Source organism: Piliocolobus tephrosceles, chromosome 16 (assembly GCF_002776525.5).
Source record: "Piliocolobus tephrosceles isolate RC106 chromosome 16, ASM277652v3, whole genome shotgun sequence".
NCBI lineage: Eukaryota > Metazoa > Chordata > Mammalia > Primates > Cercopithecidae > Piliocolobus > Piliocolobus tephrosceles.
Genome location: NC_045449.1, coordinates 58397155 through 58419860, shown reverse-complemented (window position 1 = coordinate 58419860; position 22706 = coordinate 58397155). Strand labels below are relative to the sequence as shown.

Sequence of the window (22706 nt, the reverse complement as noted above, 5' to 3'; positions counted from 1 at the left end):
GGGTTGATGCCATGTTAACAATTGGCTGTGGTAGAGCTTTTACATACTTGCAGGTGTATGCACAGGAAAGTACAGTAACGCTTTTCCCTGCTCTGCTTGTCTGCAGGCAGTGAAGTGAAATCTGCAAGAGTCCTGCTCGCTCAAGGCCTGCATACAGGAAAGAAGCAGGGGAAAAGCGTTACAAACAGCTTTTGTTCTACAGCATTTTAAAATATAACAGGTAGGTCAGATTTTTGGTCTGTCAGCCTTGACACTATCGCTTGAAAAGTAGGTCATGTCATTGAAATGTATTTAAAATGTGACCGTGATAAGAGTTTTTAATATTCTTTTTCTTGGAAAGAAGTTATTTAATAAACTCCCTTAGTGTTATTAGACATTAGCTACTAAAATAGCCTTCCTACTGACTAGAATTATAGCCCAGCTTGAGAGTGGCAGATGTGATAAAAATATACTAAAAATTTTTTTTTAGATTTTACTTTCAAGATTATTAGAAATTTAAATTCAATCCTGTGGATTAACTCAAGATGTATTTTGCATAATCCAGCCAGACTCTGAAGTGTGTATGTAACTTTAGAGTATAAAAAGAACAAAAGAAAAATTTTACGCCAACTGCCTGTAACTACCAAGTTACTCATGCAGTTGTTTTGTTTTTTAGGTATATTGGAAAGTCTGATTCAGTTACGATCAGTGTATGGAATCACAAGAAGATCCATAAGAAACAAGGTGCTGGATTTCTCGGTTGTGTTCGTCTTCTTTCCAATGCCATCAACCGCCTCAAAGACACTGGTTGTGAGTAGATACGAGTGTTTTTCAAATTAAAAAATATATATGTGTGTATGTGTATATGTATGTGTGCATATACGTATATACATGCACTGTATATTCTCAAATATATATTTAAAAATATATGTATTTGAGTATGTTGGTAGGGCTTCAAACACAACTTCTTGTGTACGTCTGAAACATTGGTAAAAATTCCTGATCTAGGCCGGGCGTGGTGGCCCAAGCCTGTAATCCCAGCACTTTGGGAGGCCGAGACGGGCGGATCACGAGGTCAGGAGATTGAGACCATCCTGGCTAACACAGTGAAACCCCGTCTCTACTAAAAAATACGAAAACTAGCCAGGCAAGGTGGCGGGCGCCTGTAGTCCCAGCTACTCGGTGGCTGAGGCAGGAGAATGGCGTAAACCCGGGAGGTGGAGCTTGCAGTGAGCCGAGATCCGGCCACTGCACCCCAGCCTGGGCGACAGAGCAAGACTCCATCTCAAAAAAATAAATAAAAAATAAAAAAATTCCTGATCTAAATTTATTTTGTAGACTTAAAAAAAAAATTGAGGCTGGGCACGCAGTGGCTCACACCTGTAATCCCAGCACTTTGGGAGGCCGAGGCAGGCAGATCACAAGGTCAGGAGATCGAGGCCATTCTGGCGAATATGGTGAAACCCTGTCTCTACTAAAAATACAAAAAAATTAGCTGGGCATGGTGGTGTGCGCCTGTAGTCCCAGCTACTTGGGAGGCTGAGGCAGGAGGATGGCGTGAATCCAGGAGGCGGAGCTTGCAGTGAGCCGAGATCGCACCACTGCACTCCAGCCTGGGTGACAGAGCAAGACTCTGTCTCAAAAAAAAAAAAAAAAAGTTTTAAATATGTGAAACTTACAGCCAAATCAGAGCTGATGCTTCATTTCCAGCTAATTTATTAAGAAATGATTGATATCCAGAATGGCAGAAAGAAAGATGTCAGGATGTATATATGCCTTTTAAAATTTTTAGTACCCTTTTCTGGTTTTGGTGGATTTGTGGATGAAATGTTTTTATTGAGGTGATTGGAGTGTTTAAGCTGGCAGTTAAAGGGCAATTACAAAAGGGTAAGAACTGCTGTGACAAAATTAAAAGTTAAAGATTAAACGTTATTTTGAGTGTACGACAGCTGTATTAATGACTTAACTGTAGCTCAGTTTATCACCAGCCTGGGGATTTAGAAGATTAGACCAAGATCAAGACATTAGAAGTGGTTTTCATAATGGATTTATAAGTTGACTTAGCATAACCAGGTGAATCTTTTGGATGGATCTTTCCTTTGGAACATAAATGAGAATTCCTTTTTCAACAGGTTTTTTTTGTGTGTTTGTTTCTATATAATTCTTTTTTATATAATGTAAAAAAATACTGTTAGTCATTGTCATGGGATTTTAGCCCAGATGCATGTGCTAAACAAACTCACATAAGATCTAAGGAAACTAATAAAAAACAGAGTAAATTTAGCATTGAGTGTTAAATATATTAAGAGATTGTCTCTTTTAATGTAGTATGATACCACAGCATAGTTATCTATTGACCTTGTGAAAAAGAGAAAGGCAGAAAATTGAGCTAGAAATTCTTAGTCCAAGGTATTTAAAAGCATCTAAGAAATTCTTATATTTCTGGGCTGACAGAGTAACAACAGTAGGGAAAAGACATTAGGATTGGAAAAAACGAATTGCATATAAAAATGAACTGTTTTTTTACTCAGCAAACTGAAAAGTTATAGATCAAATGTCTGACATTATCCCATGTTCAATTTACCCAACTTTTATTGAACACCTAATGTGCTACTCTTCTAAACCCTGGCTGTATAAAGGAGAAAAAGGCATGAATCCTGTCCTCTGAGAAGCAAGGACAAAGGCCTCCTGGCAAAGGGAGCATGCTGCATTGGAAGGACTGAATAGGAGAGGAGGAGTTGCTCTGCAGAATCCACTATATAGCCAACTTAGTAGCACCCATTTATTTTGCAAAGAGAAAAGTGTCTGTATATTTGGTTGGATAACTAGGGACTGTAGTTTAGGGGCATGGATTTTTCTTTGTGTTTCTTGTGACTGTTTCCTTGTATTAATTTGACCTTTTTGATGTGCAGTAATATTGAATTTATCAAATATTTATTGAGCACCTACCTGATGCAATGTTCTGCCAGATTGGAGTGGAAAATGCAAAGACTAAGATATGGTCTCCTCCTTTAATCAGTTCACAGATAAGTAGACAGTGGCATACAGTTGTAAAAGTATTCAGCTGTAAGTGCAGTAATCAAAGTAAAACCAGCATCCTTTAAGTGACCTTGTTCCTTACTGTAACTTTCAGGGTCAGGCCAGTGTTATATCTCATTTACAGATGAGGCATCTGAGAGAATCAATGAGTTACTACTAAATGAATGACAGAACTGATGCAAACCCAGATTTTACAGTTTATTCTTGGCTTCTTCTTAATACTTTTTTGTGTCCATGTCATTTGAAATGGTTAGTTAAAAAATGATAATGACAACTAACATTTGTTGGCCACTTATGTTCCAGGCACTATGCTGAGAGTTTTGCGTAATTATCTGATTTAATCCTCAAAAAATATGAAGATTCACATATTGTCATATTTGAGAAAACCAAGGCTCAGGGATAAATTCCTTAAGACCAACAACTATTAAGACTCAGACTAAAGTCTAAAAGTTTTGGAGAGAAAGTGACTGCATGTTGGCAATGTAATACATCAGTGTTTCATGGTTTTTGAAATCTGAACTCTTCAAATGATAGGTTTGATTTCTAATGGATTGTGGAAATTTATTGTCACTCTATAGATGTTAGAATCTCTGATATCAACTAATTTTTTCATTGCTTTGTTTGTTGACTTCAAATAGATCAGAGGTTGGATTTATGCAAACTTGGGCCAAATGACAATGATACAGTTAGAGGACAGATAGTAGGTAAGTGTGGAATTTAAAGTTACATGAATTTTGGTTTCATTCAAACTGACCTTAAAATGTAAAATACCTTTTAAATCAAAGCATAATAACTGTATCTTCATTGTGTTGGCCTGAATTAAATGAGCCAGGTAAAATGTTACCTGGATCTAGGATCCAGGTTAACTTAATTTAAAAAACTTATTGTAAAAAAAAAAGTTTTGTGAAGAACCGTTGATCCTTTAGGAAATAATTCTTTCAAAGTATCCTAATATAGTAGAGCACTAAGTTCAGACTTTATAGATATTATTAAAGTTTACTGAAAATAATTCTCAAACTAGTTTTTTTAGTAAGAAGAGAACATTCTATTGAACTTGTTTTAATGTTTAATGCTTTACAGCTTTAAAATCTATGCTAATTGAAAAAAAACAATGAGTGATGGTAGTATAGCACTGGAAAAAGGGAGAAATTGTTACCTTACTCATGAGGTACTTAGTAGTCTTACATGGTATTTAGGGTGTCTTGAATTGACCTGGAGGGAAGGGCTTGATAGAAAATTTGCTGAGACCTTTCTTCAGAATTGATATTTGCTCAAGATGCATAGTATGGAAGGACACTGTTCATCTTAGAGGCTTCTTAAAGAAGAAAAATGTGGCCAGGCGCAGTGGCTCACACCTGTAATCCCAGCACTTTGGGAGGCTGAGGCAGGTGGATCACCTGAGGTCAGGAGTTCAAGACCAGCCTGGCAAACATGGTGAAGCCCTATCTGTACTAAAAATACAAAAAATTAGCCAGGCATGGTGGCCGGTGCCTGTAATCCCAGCTACTCGGGAGACTGAGGCAGAGGAATCGCTTGAACCCGGGAGGCGGAGGTTTCAATGAGCCAAGATCACACCATTGCACTCCAGCTGGGTGACGAGAGCAAGACCCTGTCTTAAAAAAAAAGAAAAGAAAAGAAAAATCCAATAGGAATGTCACACTTCATGATAGAGCAGAACTTAGAATAAGATTATTTTGTTATGAACCCATCAGAGAGGTTTTAGTTACTGAAGGTACTTGAAGGTACTTCATTTTACAAGGCAGTGAATTGGGTTCATAGTTAGAGAACCACCAGAGTAGCCACATAGCAAAGCCCTATTGTGGTTATCTCAGGGAAGTATCTACACCAGTGCACTCCACCATTTTTGGCACCAGGAACCGGTTTCATGGAATACAGTTTTTCCATAGACCAGGCTGGGGGTGGGGGTGAATTCAGGATGATTCAAGTGCATTACATTTATTGTGCACTTTATTATTATTACATTGTAATACATAATGAACTAATTCTACAACTCACCATCATGTAGAATCAGTGGGAGCCCTGAGCTTGTTTTCCTGCAACTAGGTGGTTCCATCTGTGGGTGATGGGAGATAGTGACAGATCATCAGGCATTAGAGTCTCATAAGGAGTGGGCCTTGTGTATGTGGTTCACAATAGGGTTTGTGCTCCTATGAGAATCTGATGTCGCCACTGATCTGACAGGAGGCAGAGCTCAGGGGTAATGCTCACTCACGCGCTACTCACTCCTGCTGTGCAGCCTGGTTCCTAACAGACCCTGGACCAATACCCCACCCATCCATGGCTTGGGTGTTGGGGATTCCTGATCTGCACTACAGCATTATTGATAATTCCTGTCATTCTTAGATTGAGAAGGGAGCAAAAAAAAAAATCTCAAAAAGAAATTCAGTCATACAGTACTTTCACATAAAAGTGTTTCTTCTGTATTTGATTTGTTATGTTACATAATGCTCTCAACTACTGTCTAGTAGTAACAAAACAGTTTTACTAGGTGTGAATTTCCGTTTATATAAATAGCAGATTTTGTTAGACATTAGAAATATACCTACTGGAGTACACTACATAAAAAACAAATGTTTTACTCTTAAATACATGTATGCGTGTATATATGTATTTATTTAAAGCTCTTGTGTGAATCTGGTGTTCATAATAGGACCATTAGTAAAGAGAGAGGCAGGCTGGACTCAGACATTATGATTCTTTAGTTCTGTCATTCAAAAACAGAATGAGTTCCAGTTATTTCACAATAAGCCCTCTAACAAATAATTGTAAGTAGATATATATACTTTTTGGAAAATGGAGAAAAGGGCACTAGAAGACTAACTTTAAAAATTGTATTCCCGGGTCGGGCACGGTGGCTCATGCCTGTAATCCCAGCACTTTGGGAGGCCAAGGTGGGCACATCATAAGGTCAGGAGTTCGAAATCAGCCTGGCCAGCATGGTGAAACCCCGTCTCTACTAAAAAAAATACAAAAATTAGCTGGGCATGGTGGCGTGAGCCAAGATCTCACCACGGCACTCCAGCCTGGGCAACAGAGCGAGACTCCATCTCAAAAAAAAAAAAAACTGTATTCCCCTCTAGTATTTTTATATACATAAATATGTATATAAAATGTATATATTTATGTCTTTAATTCCAGTGAACATTAAATTTTTGCTTTCTTTCACTTAACGGTAATCATTTCTAGTATTTATAATCTTTGTAATTAATGATTTTTAAAGGATGAAATATATAGATATATCACAACTTAATTAAAATTTATTTTTTTGCTATTATAACATTGAAACTTGCAAGCATTTTTGTACACTTTGCTTTATTTTTTTTTTAGAAAGAATCTCCCAAATTTAGATAATTGATTCAAGGAGTGCAAACTTTTTTCCTTGTTTAAAACTGTTATGCCCCAGCTACATTGGGAGGCTGAGGTGGGAGGATTGTTTGAGCATGGAAAGTCTAATGAATCATTATTGTTATCACTTGAATGTATACCTTTTTTATGTCTTTTTTTTAATGAGATAATACTGAATTTTTTAAAACCGGTTTAAATTTATCATAAACATCTTTTTTTTTTTTTTTTTTGGACCATAAACACATTTCTATAGCATTGTTACTTTTTTTTTTTTTTCCTACTTTGCATTAAGGCTTGCAAAATCTGTAGCATTTTTAATGTTGTATGATAGTCCATGGTGGGTATGTAATTCATTTAACCAGTTAATAGCTGTGCTATTAACATAGCATTCTGGAGATGTAAGTTGAAGCCCATGAAACTCTTTAGCTTTAAATCTTACTATTATTCTAAACAACGCTAATGAGAAAATACATTGTTTCTACTGTGATTGTATTTTGGTAAGCATTTCACTTATTTTATCTATTTAAAAACTGATTGATATAGTTGTCTAGTACAGTTTTCATATAATGTTTTGTTTACATTTGCCAAGTAGGTGTTCATAGTGTTCTGTCCTCTAAATGGGACTTAATATCAAGGAGCTCTGTGTTGCACTGATCTTTCAAAATGTTCACAGAGCTGGAAGATTTCGGAATTTTGAGACCCTTCTTTGAATGAAGAGTCCTTAGATGTAATACTTGTTGTGCTCACAGATTATTTAAAAAGTTGGATTATAGTCAAGTTTGACCGTACTGCCTTCTGTCTTTTGGGAGAGTTACCAGAATTAGAATTAAACAGTACTGGAGTAGCACAGAAGGACTTCAGGGATATTATTTAACCTAACTTTTTCATTATTCAGATGGGGATTATCTAAACCTTAAGTATATTAAGTGTTTTGTTCTAGGTTACAGTGCTAAACTGGTCACTAGAGTCTGCTCTAGAATTCACAACTCTTGCTTCTTTGTTTTTTGTGATGGTTTTATACTACACTGGATAATGGTGTCCTGTTCAAACTCATGGAATCCAAGGATTGCTCTCTTGCTGGAATACCAGGATGGCCCTCTTGCTAGAATACAGTGTATTTTTTTTTTTTGAAACGGAGTCTCACTCTGTCACCAGACTGGAGTGCAGTGGTGCAATCATGGCTCAGTGCAACCTCTGCCTCCCAGGTTTGTGATTCCCCTGCCTCAGCCTCCCCAGAAGCTGGGACTATAGGTGTGCACACCATACCCATAGTTCCTCACCTGGCTAATTTTTTGTATTTTAGTAGAAACGGGGTTTCACCATGTTTGCCAGGTTGGTCTCGATCTCCTGACCTCATGATCCACCTGCAAAGTGCTGGGATTATAGGTGTAAGCCACTGTGCCCAGCCCAGTGTATTTTTTAGATGGTCAGATGATCAAGTATTAAAGTCAAATTAATGTGGACTTTTCAAACTCATTTGTACATGAATATACCCTTAATATGTTACGCCTCTTCGTAAGTACAGCAGTGACTCTGCTATGCACCGTTACTATGGTGAAAAAGGAATTAGGCTTCTTCCATGAACATGTTAAAGTGTAGAAAACCTTAGAATTCTAATATTACTCCTAAAGGGAAAAATCTATGGGAAAAGAAATTACAAATTTTAGTAGAAACCAAAGAATTCATTCTAAAGTATTAAAATAAGCTAAGCCAGATGTCTTCTAAAGATAGAAATTTTTGATTATAATAGTTCTTTCTAGTTGTACGAATCTTAGTAATATTTCTGTCATCTAATAGTAAGTCTTCAGTCCAGAGACCGAATAGGCACAGGAGGACAAGTTGTGGACTGCAGTCGTTTATTTGATAATGATTTACCAGACGGGTAAGCTAACATCACTGAAATCATTAGAGAAATATATAGATAATATTCTTAAAAGAATATAATAAGTTGGTGTTTATTTTATATTAAATGGTGTTTATTGTATATTGAATGTAGATTTTCCTTGCAATGGTAAAATTAATGGAAGATCTTGTCACAACAAATTTATAAAATAAGCTGTAAATTAGATGTGTTAAATTTGGTTATTAAGAGTTTTGACTAGGAGACAAATGAAATTTCTTGACAAATATAAGTCTCTTGTAAATATCTAGTTTAAAAAAGTTGCTTGATTAAATTATTCAAAACAGGCCATGCAAGTGCTAAATTGGAAACATTGCTGTATTTAAGAGGGATGGGATGGATAATTTGTGTGATAATAATTAAAATAACATAGTAACATTTATTTGAGCATGTATATGTCAGATACTGCTACAAGCGCTTTATGTATATATCATTTAATTCTCATAGCATCTTGGAAGGTAGTATATAGCCATGCTTCTGAAATCAGACCACCTGAATTCTAATCCTTACTCTTCTGTGTACTGGCTTTATGACCTTATTTTATTTAACTTCCATGCGCTTTGGTTTATATTTATTTACGAAAGAGTATGAGTGATAATAGCATACTCCATAAAATGTTGAGAGGATTAAATGAAATAATTCAGGTAAAGCACTTTAGCATAGTGTCTTGCATAAAATAAGTGCTTAGTAAATAATTAGCTACTATTATTTCTATTGCTATTACTATTGTTACCCTCAGAAACTAAGAGTTAGAGAAGTTAAGTAATTTGTTTAAGGCCACATATAGTAAGTGGCAGAGCCAAAACACACAAACCTGTCTTGATTCTAAAGTCATGATTTTTATCATTGGTCTCTTTAATACTAGTTCTGACTCTTTTCTGATTTTATTTTTAACATTCAAAGTATTTTTAATTAACTTCAATGAGATATAACTTACATATAATAAATTGCATCCATTTAAGTATATAAATGGTTAAATTTTAACTCCAATTATGTTTTATGCAAAATTTTATACTCAGGTTACGGTATTTGCTCATTTTTTAAACTGTTAAAAATCACTATACTTAACTGTTCATAGATCACTTTAGCTTCCAGATATGTCTGTTAGCTCTTTTGTAGATATGAGGTAGATTATGATATTTTTGAAAAGGAAATGTAGGATGAAATAACTAATCAATATTGGGAGAGTACCAGCAGTAATAAGGCTTGTTGTTCTAAACTTGCCCTACATTAATGTACTATAATTGTAATCAGAGGGGGGAAAATACCCTAGCATCTCTTCATTTTCTGTCTTTTAGAGCCCTTCAACCTCTGCCAATATCTTTGTAGAAATATTAAGATTATCACATTTCTGTAGTCATTTGGCTCTTTTTCATCAAATGAATTATGATAAAGAGTTGATAGAAAGTAGCAGTCTTGGCCTGGCATGGTGGCTCACACCTGTAATCCCAGCACTTCGGGAGGCTGAGGGGGGAGGATCACGAGGTCAAGAGATCGAGACCATCCTGGCCAACATGGTGAAACCCCATCTCTGCTAAAAATACAAAAAGTAGCCAGGTGTGGTGGCGTGCACCTGTAGTCCCAGCTACTCAGGAGGCTGAGGCAGGAGAATTGCTTGAATCCGGGAGGCGGAGGTTGCAGTGAGCTGAGATCACACCACTGCATTCCAGCCAGGCGAAGGAGCAAGACTCCGTCTCAAAAAAAAAAAAAAAAAGCTGTTTTGATTTTTTTTTTTTTTTTTTTTTTGAGAAGGAGTTTCACTTTTGTCACCCTGCCTGGAGTGCAGTGGCACCATCTTGGCTCACTACAACCTCTGCCTCCCTGGTTCAAGCAATTCTCCTGCCTCAGCCTCCCTAGTAGCTGGGATTACAGGCGCGCGCCACCACGCCCAGCTAATTTTTGTATTTTTAATAGAGACGGGGTTTCACCATGTTGGCCAGGCTGGTTTGGAACTCCTAACCTCAGGTGATCCGCCTACCTTGGTCTCCCAAAACGCTAGCCTCCCAAAATGCTGGAATTACAGGCATGAGGCACCATGCCAGCCAACAGTCTTAACTGTTAAAAAATTAGTTTGGGTAGGCTAAATGCTTTGAAAAGCTTTTGGCCAGGCGCTTTGACTCACGCCTGTAATCCCAGCACTTTGGGAGGCCAGGCAGGTGGATCATGAAGTCAAGAGACCTCGTGATTTTATGACTAAATATATTTTTAGTATAGCCATTGTCCATATTCTGGAGTAATTAGTATGAATTTAATTGTGCATTGTTGACATTAAAAATTCTCAGAGTTTGGCTGATGGAAAATATTTGATACATCTCAACATAAATACTTTAGAAGCTTCAGAATCCCATAAAATATATTAGGTAGTTCTAAAATAAGTTGAAAAAATTCTGTATTCTGTGAATTGATACTTCAGGTTGGCATTCCTGATTTGTAACAGCAGATATCTTACTGGCTTGCTTGTTGCACTGAAAACATTCTGTGTCCAAGTTTCCTATTAATGCCTTATCACTCAATATTTTTACTTAAGCTGGGAAGAAAGGAGAACTGCCTCTGGAAGAATCCAGTATCTAAACCATATAACAAGAACTACACAATGGGAGCGCCCAACACGGTAAGTACATACAAATATTTTCCCATAGTCTATGCTGGCCACCCTCCTGAAGTCCTTTTCTATTTATCTGTCAGCTTTACTAGATTTTTTTTTCTTGGTTTACGCTGTTGTAAATCAGTACATCTTACAACAGGTGCCATTGTTATTTTTTTAAAGTGATCTTCAACAGTTTGTTTGACAGGTCATGCTGTCATTGTAGCTCCAGAGCCTGCAGTGGTACTCAATAAATATTTATTGAATGAGGCCGGGTGTGGTGGCTCAAGCCTGTAATCCCTGCACTTTGGGAGGCCGAGGCATGCAGATCACTTGAGTTCAGGAATTTGAGACCTGCTCAAGAGGGGGAAAAACAGGCAAAACAAAACATTGCACAAGATGGCAAATTTTGTTCTCACTTAAAAGTGTGGGTACTCCTTCAAAAGACGGAGCGTCAGTGGCCACTCAGGGAAGGAGAGGGGACCCGGAAAGGAGGAAGCCGTGCAACATCCAGGAACCTCCAAGGGCCAGCTGCGGGAGACCGCAAGGGGGACGCTCTCTACCAATAAAATTAGCCGGGCATGGCCGGGCGCGGTGGCTCACACCTGTAATCCCAGCAATTTGGGAGGCCAAGGTGGGCAGATCTTGAGGTCAGGAGATCGAGACCATCCTGGCCAACATGGTGAAACCCCATCTCTACTAAAAAAAAAATACAAAAAAAAAATTAGCCGGGCATGGTGGTGGGCGCCTGTTGTCCCAGCTACTTGGGAGGCTGAGACAGGAGAATGGCGTGAACCCAGGAGGCAGAGCTTGCAGTGAGCTGGGCAGCAGAGCGAGACTGGGCAACAGAGCGAGACTCTGGTCTCAAAAAAAAAAAAAATTTGCTGGGCATGCGGCATGTACTTGTGGTCCCAGCTACTTGGGATGTTGAAATGGGAGGATTGCTTGAACACGGGTAGTGGAGGTTGCAGTGAGCCGAGACTGTGCCAGTGTACTGTAGCCTAGTGACAGAATGAGACTCCGTCTCAAAAAGAAAAAAAAAAAAATTGCCCGGACATGGTGGCTCACGCCTGTAATCCCAACACTTTGGGAGTCCAGGGTGGGCGGATCACTTGAGATCAGGAGTTCGAGACCAGCCTGGCCAACATGGAGAAACCCAGTCTTTACTAAAAATACAAAAATTAGCTGGGCATGTTGGTGGGTGCCTGTAATCCCAGCTACTCAGGAGAGGAAGGAGAATTGCTTGAACCCAGGAGGTGGAGGTTGCAGTGAGCCGAGATTGCACCACTGTACTCCAGCCTGGGCGGTAGAGCGAGACTCAGTCTCAAAAATATAAAATAAATAAAATAAAATTATTGACTGAATTAAATTGATAAGCAGAGGAATCTCTGAACTAAATCTTGAAGAATGTCAAGTATAGTAACTTCATGGAGCTTACTGTATAAAGACATTGGGATGCAAGATAATTTTGGAAACTGCAAAGAGGTGCTTTTGAAGTAACCGAAAATAAATAGTCTACTTGGCTGAATCCCTTTCTCCCCATTCTTTTAAGTGAGAACAAAATTTGCCATCTTGTGCAATGTTTTGTTTTGCCTGTTTTTCCCCCTCTTGAGCAGGACTGGCATGAGACATAAAATACCAAATTCTTTTCATTAGCAGCACCTACTTTTATTTATACACAACTAATTGCTTAACTCACTGGATCACAAAATTTTCTCTTTTACATTATGATTCTCAGGTAAAAGCTAGCTCATGTTGCCAAGCTGCATTTCTAGTATTAAACTGCCAAGGAATTTATTGAAGTACCCATTTTTATTATATGCGAGCACAAATGAATATGTACTTGTGTCAGTGTTCAGGGTTTCACTTGAGCACCCATTTCCTTCCGACTCATTTAACCAGTAAAATTAACTTTAATTTCTACATATATGTAAGGATGATTGTTGTTTTAAATGCTAATTTTTTTTTCTTTTTGAGACAGTCCCACTCTATTGCCTAGGCTAGAGTGCAGTGGTGTGATCTCAGCTTACTGCAACCTCTGTCCACTGCAACCTCTGCCTCCCAGGTTCAAGCAGTTCTTGTGCCTCAGCCTCCTGAGTAGCTGGGACTACAGGCGCCTGCCCCTATACCTGGCTAATTTTTGTATTTTTAGCAGAGATGGGGTTTCACTATGTTGGCCAGGCTGGTCTCAAACTCCTGACCCCAAGTGATCCACTCACCGCAGTCTCCCAAAGTGCTGGGATTGCAGGTGTGAGCCACCATACCCGTTCATGTTAATTTAAGAATGAACTCTTGATTATTTTTTATTTTGGAAGATCTGCAATAGTAGATTGGAAGCTCCTTAAAGAGACAAACTGTCTTCTTCCCTTTTGTGATGTGTTGTCAAAGGACTGGGTGATTTTTTTAGATTGGGAGGTCTGAGGGACCTCTTAGGAGGCAATAATAAACTGATTTGAATGACAAAAAAGAGCAAGGCCTGGGGAGAGTGGGAGAAAAGAATATGCCGGTGGAAGGAAGAGCAACTGCTCTCAGGTGGAATGACCTTGGCCAAGTTCAAGGAACAGGAAGAATATGAGTGTACAGAAGCAGAGTGGGAGGGAGAATGGTGGGAAGTCAGATCTGAGAGGCTGTAGCTAGATCTAGCAGTATTTTGTAAACCAGTCTCACATCCACAGATATATGTGGATTTTATATCAAATGTCATTAAAATAAAGTCACTTAAATACATAGTTGACGTGCTTATCATTTGTGTTTCTTTGGTGCTTAGAGACTTCAGGTTTGCTTTTACTCAGTTCTTGAAGTCGTTATACTTGTATTAGTCATTCTGTTTTCAGATATGATAAGTGATTGTTACTGCAGTATATATATTGTCTAGAGAAATCTACTTTTGATATCTAAATTGATAATGTCTTTTCTTTGTTAATTTTCAATAGACCGGCATCCGAGTATTCTAGCCCTGGCAGACCTCTTAGCTGCTTTGTTGATGAGAACACTCCAATTAGTGGAACAAATGGTGCAACATGTGGACAGTCTTCAGATCCCAGGCTGGCAGAGAGGAGAGTCAGGTCACAACGACATAGAAATTACATGAGCAGGACACATTTACATACTCCTCCAGACCTACCAGAAGGCTATGGTATGACAACTAGCAAAGGAAAAATAAAATGTAGTTTACTGATTTCAGCTTGCTGAGGAAGTCAGAAAATATATTTTGAAAAAGTTATTAATCTGGCCTTAGGGATTCTGCATGAAAATAAATATAAAACCTCCCAACTTTGAAAAGTCTTTGAAGTGGTAGATGACTACCCAGCCAACAGTTTGACCTTACACTCGTCATTCACCTCAGCATTTGTGCTCTTTTATCATGAAGTGAGATGACTAGTTTATAACAAAGGTAGTGCGAGAAGCATACGAGATGAAGTGAGACTATTTTGTAAATAGGCACTGAATAGAAAGGTAAGATGGTATTGTTACTGATAACAGTAATCTGAAGTTCAACCTACGATGTAATTTTTTAGACATATATTTAGAAATAATTTCAAAGGCATATTTCTGATCATATATTTGTATTGTCTATAATTTTGGATTATCTGAGTGGATTGTTGTAAATGATTGAGTCACTTCTATGTTTGTATAAAATGATTACAATCTTATATAAAATCCTAGATTATAAAATTTCATGTGGAAGATAACATGAGTCTTCTCCTAATAGAATACAGAAGCTTCTAAATTAATACCATCTTGTGAATACTTGTATATAGTCTGAAGTTGACTTCCTCTCCTTGCTTGCCAAAAGCTCACCAAGGTTACTTACATCCTTGCCCTCTTAACAGACTGTAGATAAACCACTTTGGATTGATGTTGACACCTAATGACCAACATTGCGAATTGCCACACTTAAGTTTTATTTTACTCAAGAATATTTTTAAAAACTCTTCTGCAAATGCGTAATTCTCATTTTAGTTTTAAATGTATTTTAGCTCTTTAATTTGAAAAAATTTGTCCATTAACTGTGCTATGACTCAGAGGTTAACTTTTAGCACAATCATTAAATTATAGGCTTGAGAGACCTAGGACCTAGGTTCGTATCCTGGCGTTGCCATGTAACACTGAACACATCATTTAACCTCTTTAAGCCTCAGTTTTATCTTCTATAGGGGAAAATAACAGCACCAACCATCTAAGTTTGTTGCAAGAAATCAATGATATCTAATCTCATGTGAAACGCTGGCACAGTGTCTGGCACAGTAAATTTTAACTGTGATTATCAACGTTCAGACCTGAGAAGAAATTCTCTCCTGCCATTTCTCTTGGAGATTATAAGGCAAGCTGTTTAGAGTGGGAGTGGTTGTACTTTTACAATATTTCTGTGATTTGAATTTTAAAAATCGTACAACCACAACATAAAAATAAAATAGATATCAAGGCTGAAATTATTATAGCTGTCCTCTATAATAATATGATTTTGTTTATAATTTGTGAAAGTTTAAGTTTATTGACTTTATACGTTTATAAACAAATTAGATTTATACTAATAAATATTAGTAATAGTTTTATTGTTTTATGTATTGAAGTTTCTCGTTAGATTTTATTTAAAGAAAAGTGGTTCTGTTGTTTTATAAAAAAAAGACAAAACAAAACCCACCATAAAGAAACGCTTTTATAGGTTGTTCTCTTCACCCTGGCCTTTCCTCTGTCTTTCCAAGGGCTTTGAGTTCATTTTGTCCTTGACTTTTTTCTCCCCAGTGTGCATGCTTGCTTTTTCTAATTTGGCTATTTTTCCATCTCTATCTGTTTATGACATAGAATGTCTTCCCAGTATCTCATCTGTTTTGCTTCTCTTTGAGCTCAAATGTAATCTTGAGAATACACCTTTGTCTAGCAAAGAGAAAACATAAGTTTTGGTATAAAATTAGGCATAATAAGCATTATCAACCTCCAGACTCTGAAAATTTCCGTAAGTTCCTCCTCAGATCTTCCCAATGTTGGCCAGCCTCTTTCTCAGAGCCTTTTATACCTCATTTAAAATCTTTTCATTATTAGTATTGTGACAATCTTGATTTGTTTTCCATTGCAACATATTTAGTATTTGAGCCACGTTGTAAGTTTAGTTTGCTTTTAGATAGCTGACCCGTGGCCCTCATCATTTGTAAATTTGTTTCCAAGAGACAGAACAAATGATTTGTAAAGCCTTTTTTTGATAATAAATAAAATAGATTGGTAATTTGGAGATTTTTCCCTATTAGTGTATCATCTTAGTGTATATAACTGTCTTTGATCCGGACATTCTGAATGTTTTTGTTATCAGTATTTCTTAATTTTACAGAACAGAGGACAACGCAACAAGGCCAGGTGTATTTCTTACATACACAGACTGGCGTGAGCACGTGGCATGATCCAAGAGTGCCCAGGTAAGTACATATTTTAAGTACTCTTTAGACTATCAAAGAGCCATTTCACCTAGGATTTCTTTGATTTTTAAGAAATTTTTAACTTTTAAAAATAGTTTATGTAAAAGTTTGACTCTTCTGATAGTTATTGCAGTTTTGACATTTAGCAGAAAGTCTGGCCAACTTCTCTGCAATCCCACCTCAGTTCTCCCTCCCTCACCAGTTCCTAGCCATCCTCCCCTGCTTCCCCTTAAAAAAAATGGAATAGGCCAGGCGTGGTGGCTCACACCCGTAATCCCAGCACTTTGGGAGGCCGAGGTGGGCAAATCACGAGGTCAAGAAGTCGAAACCATCCTGGCCAACATGGTGAAACCCCATCTCTACTAAAACTACAAAAATTAGGTGGGCATGGTGGCGTGTGCCTATAGTCCCAGCTACTCAGGTGGCTGAGGCAGGAGAATTGCTTGAACCCAGGGAGGTGGAGGTTGCAGCTAGCTGAGATCATGTCACAGCTCTCCAGCCTCATCACAGAGCGAGACTCCGTCTCAAAAAAAAAAAAAAAAAAAAAAAAAGTGGAATAAAAACATGGATCTTTTAGGAGTTTGAAACTTGTCCTAGGGCACCAAGCAGAACAGAGTGGCTCTCACCTATATTCCCAACACTTCAGGAGGCTGAGGCATAAGGATCACTTGAGCCCCAGGAGTTTGAGACCAGTCCTAGCAACATACACCCAGTCTCTACCAAAAATTAAAAATCAGCTGTATGTGGTGGAGCACATCTGTGGTCCCAGTTGCTTGGGAGGCTGAGGCAAGAGGATTGCTTGAGCCGTGGAGGTTGAAGTGACAGTGAGCCTTGGTCGCACTATAGTACTCCAGCCTGGGCGACAGAGCAAGACCCCATTTCAAAAACAGAGAAAATTTGTGTAGTCCCAGCTGCTTGTGAAGCTAAGGTGGGAGGCGGAGGTTGCAGTGAGCCGAGATCACACCACTGCAGTCTAGTCTGGGTGACAGAGAGAGAGCTGTCTCAAAAAAAAGAAAACAAAACAAAAAAAAAACAGATAGAAAAAGAAAATTGACCTGGGGAGAAACATAGAACACATACCCTTTAAAAAAGCGTAGTAGGTTGATACTCTTAATATGGTTCAGCTTAAAAAAAAAAAAACCTTTAAAAAAATTTAACCTCATAAATGTATTCAATGTTCCTTTATGTGTTCCTTATTAAAATTTCATTTTTAGAAAACAACATAATTTAATTAATTAATGTTTTTGAGACGGAGTCTCATTCTGTTGCCCAGGCTGGAGTGCAGTGGTGCAATGTTGGCTCACTGCAACCTCCGCCTCCCGGGTTCAGGTGATTCTCCTGCCTCAGCCTCCTGAGTAGCTGGGATTACAGACACCTGCCACCACACCCAGCTAATTTTTGTATTTTTAGTAGAGATGGGGTTTTGCCATGTTGTCCAGGCTTGTCATGAACACCTGACCTCAGGTGATACTCTCGCTTTGACCTATCAAAGTGCTGGGATTATAGGCATGAGCCACTGTGCCTGGCCCTAATTTAATTTAAATATCCAGACTTTTGTATTTCAGCTGCAGATACTGCATTTACTAACCAAAATGTCAATTACTTTTAACTTCAAAAAGATGAAATGACACACAAGTGAATTTAGTGATTTACCATAATTTTTGGAACATTGTTTTCTTCCTCCCTCCCTTCTTCCCTCCCTTTTTTTGAGACAGGATCCGGCTCTGCTATCCAGGCTGGAGAGCAGTAGTGCAGTCCTGGCTCACTGCAACCTCTGCCTCCTGGGTTCAAGCCATCCTCCCACGTCAGCCTCTTGAGTAACTGGGACTAAAGGCATGTGCCACAATACCCCACTAATTTTTGTATTTTTATTAGAGATGGGGTTACGCCATGTTGCCCAGGCTAGTCTCGAACTCCTGAGCTCAAGCAATCTGCACACCTCGGCCTCCCAGAGTGCTGGGATTACAGGCATAAGCCACCATGCTTGGCCCTATTTTGAGTTGTTTTTTAATGATAGATGCAAAGTACCAAGTAGTCCAGTTGAAACTGGGAAAAAAGCTTGAATTCTAAATTAAATTCGAAATCAACTCTGTATGTTGCACATACAAAGGATTTGTAGGTTGTGGTTATTTTATGTTAAGCACAACAGCCCCCCTTCTCCAAAACAAAACAAACCTCCCAAAACAACCCACAGAGGGTTATTTTTTTTTCTGCCTAAAGCTTATACTCAGGACTCTATTGTGTATTTGAATCAAAAACAGATGTGACTAGCTTGTCTTGGGTTGCTTTGATGCTGTCTATTTATAAATAAAACTACAATTATGAAAATGTCTTACTTTGTGTTGTAGAGCTCAGAATCCTTTGAGGGTGGCAACCAAGGGAATGTGCTATTACTCATTATTTTATCAAGGTTGCCATTTCCATGTCTTGACAATATAAGCTGTTAGTTTTTAAAAAGTAATGGGGGCCGAGCACGGTGACTCACCCCTGTAATCCCAGCACTTTGGGAGGCTGAGGCGGGAGGATCACTTGAGGTCAGGAGTTCAAGACCAGCCTGGCCAACATGGTGAAAACCCGTCTCTACTAAAAATACAAAATTAGACAGGCATGGTGGCATGTGCCTGTAATCCCAGCTACTCAGGAGGCTGAGGCAGAAGAATCGCTTGAACCTGGGAGGTGGAGGTTGTGGTGAGCTGAGATCGTATGATGGCACTCCAGCCTGGGCAACAGAGCAAGACTCCATATCTAAATAAATAAAAAGTAGTGGGGAGGAAATATTACTTTTTTTTTTTTTAAGCTTACTAAAAAAAAAAAAAATCCAAGGGCCTAACTTTTCAAAATCAGTTTTATTATATAAATTATGAAAAGCTTTTTGGATTCGGTTTATCTAGTTGAAGGTCAATAATAAGCTTTTCTTTAAAATAATTAGAAATTATTTGTAGGAAATGTATACAATAAAAATAATCTTTTCTTTTTTTTTTGTATATTTAGTAGAGACGGGGTTTCACTCTGTTAGCCAGGATGGTCTTGATCTCCTGACCTCATGATCCACCCGCCTCAGCCTCCCAAAGTGCTGGGATTACAGGTGTGAGCCACTGCCCCTGGCCGATCATGTTTTTTTTTAACTAAATGATTTACAATAGTGAGAAAGTTGACCTTGAGTTATATGCTGAAAGAATAGTATGTAATCTGGCAACAGAAATTGAAATTGAGACAGATTTCAGCACCACTGTTGGTAATAGGCTCTTATTTCAGAGGAAACATGTCAGTTTTTTATTAATGAGTGAAGGATTTCTTTCAAGCTTTAAGAATATCTCATGTTGAGTATCAACATGTATTTTGAATGATGATTTTATGAAATAACACTTGGGATTATTTTTCTTATTTTGTATCCCCCAAATTGCCTTAAAAACTTGTATCTTTTGTTTTGGAGGATCCTTTAGCAAATATGCCTTTTGTATGGAGGATCTTTTAGGAAAGTATCCTATAAATATTTAGATTCTATTAGAATATCAAAGATACTTATAAAATTGCAAAGTCAGACTCTTTAAAACAAACTTTATTTAAAGATATCCAGGATACCTAGTTTTATCTAAGAAATCTCATTTCATCATGTTTTGCATTTCTCTTTAAAACAGTGACTAATGCCTTGTTATTTGTTATATTGTATACTGACTGACTGTAGTCCTGAAATACAGATCTGTATTACTTTGTATGACTGTGTAACATTCCATTTTTCTTTAACCAGCTCCCAATGAGACATAAAGATTATTTCTAGTTTTTTGCTCGTTTAATCAGTGCTTTAGCGCTCTCCCATGTATGACTGTAGATTTGTAAAATTCTAAATAAAATGACATGAAATGAAATTCTGCATTATATCAGTAGAATTGTTCATTTTTTAATTTTAATTGTTGGTTTTTTTTTTTAACATTTAAGTTCAGGGGTACATGTGCAGGTTTGTTATAGGTAAACTTGTGTCATGGGGGTTTGTTGTACAGATGATTTTGTCACCCGGATACTAAGCCTAGTACCCATTAGTTATTTTTGCTGACCCTCTCCCTTCTCCCACCTTCCACCCTCTGGTAGGCCACAGTACCTGTTGTTCCTCTCTATGTGTCCATGTGTTCTCCTCATTTAGCTCCTACTTATAAGTGAGAACATGCAGTATTTGGTTTTCTATTCCTGCTTTAGTTTGCTAAGGATAATGGCCTCCAGCTCCTGTTTTTCATTTCTAAACTGTTAAAAAATCTATCTGGGACCGGCACAGTGGCTCACGCCTATAATCCCAGCACTCTGGGAGGCTGAATTTGGGAGGCTGAACTCCCTCTTTGAGTTCTCAGCTTGAGGAGGAAGCTTCAGGTTTCCTATCCCAGTCTTGCTGCTGGCCTGCCCCTCTGCCTACCTGCCACTCAGGTACCAGCTTCACTCAGTCCCCCAAACTCCCCCCGCTTTTTTTTTTAATTTGAGGAGGATTCTTGGAACTTTCCCTTGCCTCTTTTGAGACTAGCACTGTTTCAAATAGTGTTTTTTCCTACACTTTAGCTGTTCTGTAGCAGGAGTCTCTTGGAGCACCTATAGTAGAAGTCAGAATCATTGCTTTAGCAAACCTAGGTCCCTGTGTGCCCATCGTTGGTTTCACCCTAAGGAGAGGTCATCTCAGGAAAAACATTTTTCTAGTTTAACCTTTAGAATGTGATTTTGATGAAATTTGTCATTACTTACAATTATCTGTTACAATTTCAATTTACATTAAACATGCTGCTTTTTTCTTCTTCTTTTTTTTTTAATAATAAAAAGAGGACCGCAGGAACAGTTTTGCTGTCTAGATGCTTGAGTTTGCTTGGTCACTTTCAGAGTATGTCATTTCTTCGGTATTTACAGATGGCTCTGGTAGCCTACAGTATTCATTTAAGGCTGGAAATGACCTGAGCATATCCTACATTGTTACATGCAATCTCAGTTATGTCACCAAAAGCAGTGACTTTTCTCTTTTGGTGGATGACAAACAGCAATTTCAACACTTTGGAAGCTTCACTGAAAGATTTTTTTCTAACAGTGTAGAGGATAAGAATTTGCAGTACTATTGCCAGTTTACTATAGAGAATACAGCTCTGGAACAGCCAAATGGAAGCAATGCTTAGGGCACAGTATGGGGGGAGGGCAAGGAGCTACCATGCCCTCTCTGGTCAGACCACCACCCTGGTACCTCAGTGTGTTCACCAACCTGGAAGTTCCTTAACTCATTCTTTAAGACGCTATAAATCCTTGTCTATATATACTAGTATTTTAAGAATGTGTAATATAATAACAATAGTCTTTGGTCCATTAAAAATCTTAGCTTTTCTTATTGCAGTGGTAACCCTTAGAGCACTCTTGGTAATGTATCTTAAACAGGTTCTTCATTGACTGACTACAGATTTTAGAATTGCAGTTTATTCTTTAAAAATATGCTGTGATTTTCTCAGGATCTTAATTTCAGTAACATTTCCAGTTTTGCTTTGTTGGAGAGCTTAAAATTAATCATGGGATGGACATTTTATGCAAATTTTATGGTATAGTAAAGAAATGAAGGGAAATTTTAGAAAGCATTTAATTCTTGATATCACTGACACTTGTAAAATTATTTCCTGTCAAAAACGTATTGAAATACAGTTTATGTTGGCAAATATTGTGATTGATTTTATATTAGTTTAAATCTGTATTACATTAAAGCCTAGGAACTTACTAAAAAATGTAGGTCATGTGATAAGTTTTTCTGAGCCATTTATGGATTGGGCTTTGAAGATGCGAGTTTGTTAAACCATTGGGAATTAAAGATTCCAGCTGAACATCTCAAGTTTCTGAAACAATACATTTTCTCAGACTTTGTGGAATTGTTCTGTGTCATTTACACTTGCTTGGTTGAGGAGGGCCAGCAATGAGGTATTTTTTATTTTATATTTGTTTTTGCAGGGATCTTAGCAACATCAATTGTGAAGAGCTTGGTCCATTGCCTCCTGGATGGGAGATCCGTAATACGGCAACAGGCAGAGTTTATTTCGTTGACCATAACAACAGAACAACACAATTTACAGATCCTCGGCTCTCTGCTAACTTGCATTTAGTTTTAAAGTAAGTTTTTGAAACAATACATGTTAAAATGGGAAGATCAAATACATAGATGCTTTTAATAATAAATGTGAGGCTGGGTACAGTAGCTCATGCCTTTAATCCCAGTGCTTTGGGAGTCCAAGGCAGCAGGATCACTTGAGGCCAGGGGTTTGAGACTAGCCTGGTCAACATAGTGAGACCTCGTTTCTATAAAAAAAAAAGTTTTTTAAATTAAAAAATTAGCTGGATGTGGTGGTACATGCCTGCAGTCCTAGCTACTTGGGAAACTGAGGCAGGAGACTCTCCTGAGCCCAGGAGTTTGAGGCTGCAGTGAACT

General features: G+C 38.0%; 1 protein-coding gene across 3 annotated transcripts in view; it reads left to right on the top strand.

Moving 5' to 3' along the window:
- Nucleotides 1–22706, top strand: part of SMURF2 (SMAD specific E3 ubiquitin protein ligase 2) — a 135810-nt gene that overhangs the window by 82248 nt on the left and 30856 nt on the right. For all 3 annotated transcript variants that reach the window (XM_023212037.3, XM_023212038.2, XM_023212039.2), the window contains 7 exons: nt 656–789; nt 3657–3722; nt 8182–8266; nt 10812–10895; nt 13802–14004; nt 16195–16279; nt 22232–22390. In XM_023212037.3, the coding sequence (XP_023067805.1) occupies nt 656–789; nt 3657–3722; nt 8182–8266; nt 10812–10895; nt 13802–14004; nt 16195–16279; nt 22232–22390 (816 nt within the window). The remainder of the gene's footprint in view (nt 1–655; nt 790–3656; nt 3723–8181; nt 8267–10811; nt 10896–13801; nt 14005–16194; nt 16280–22231; nt 22391–22706) is intronic.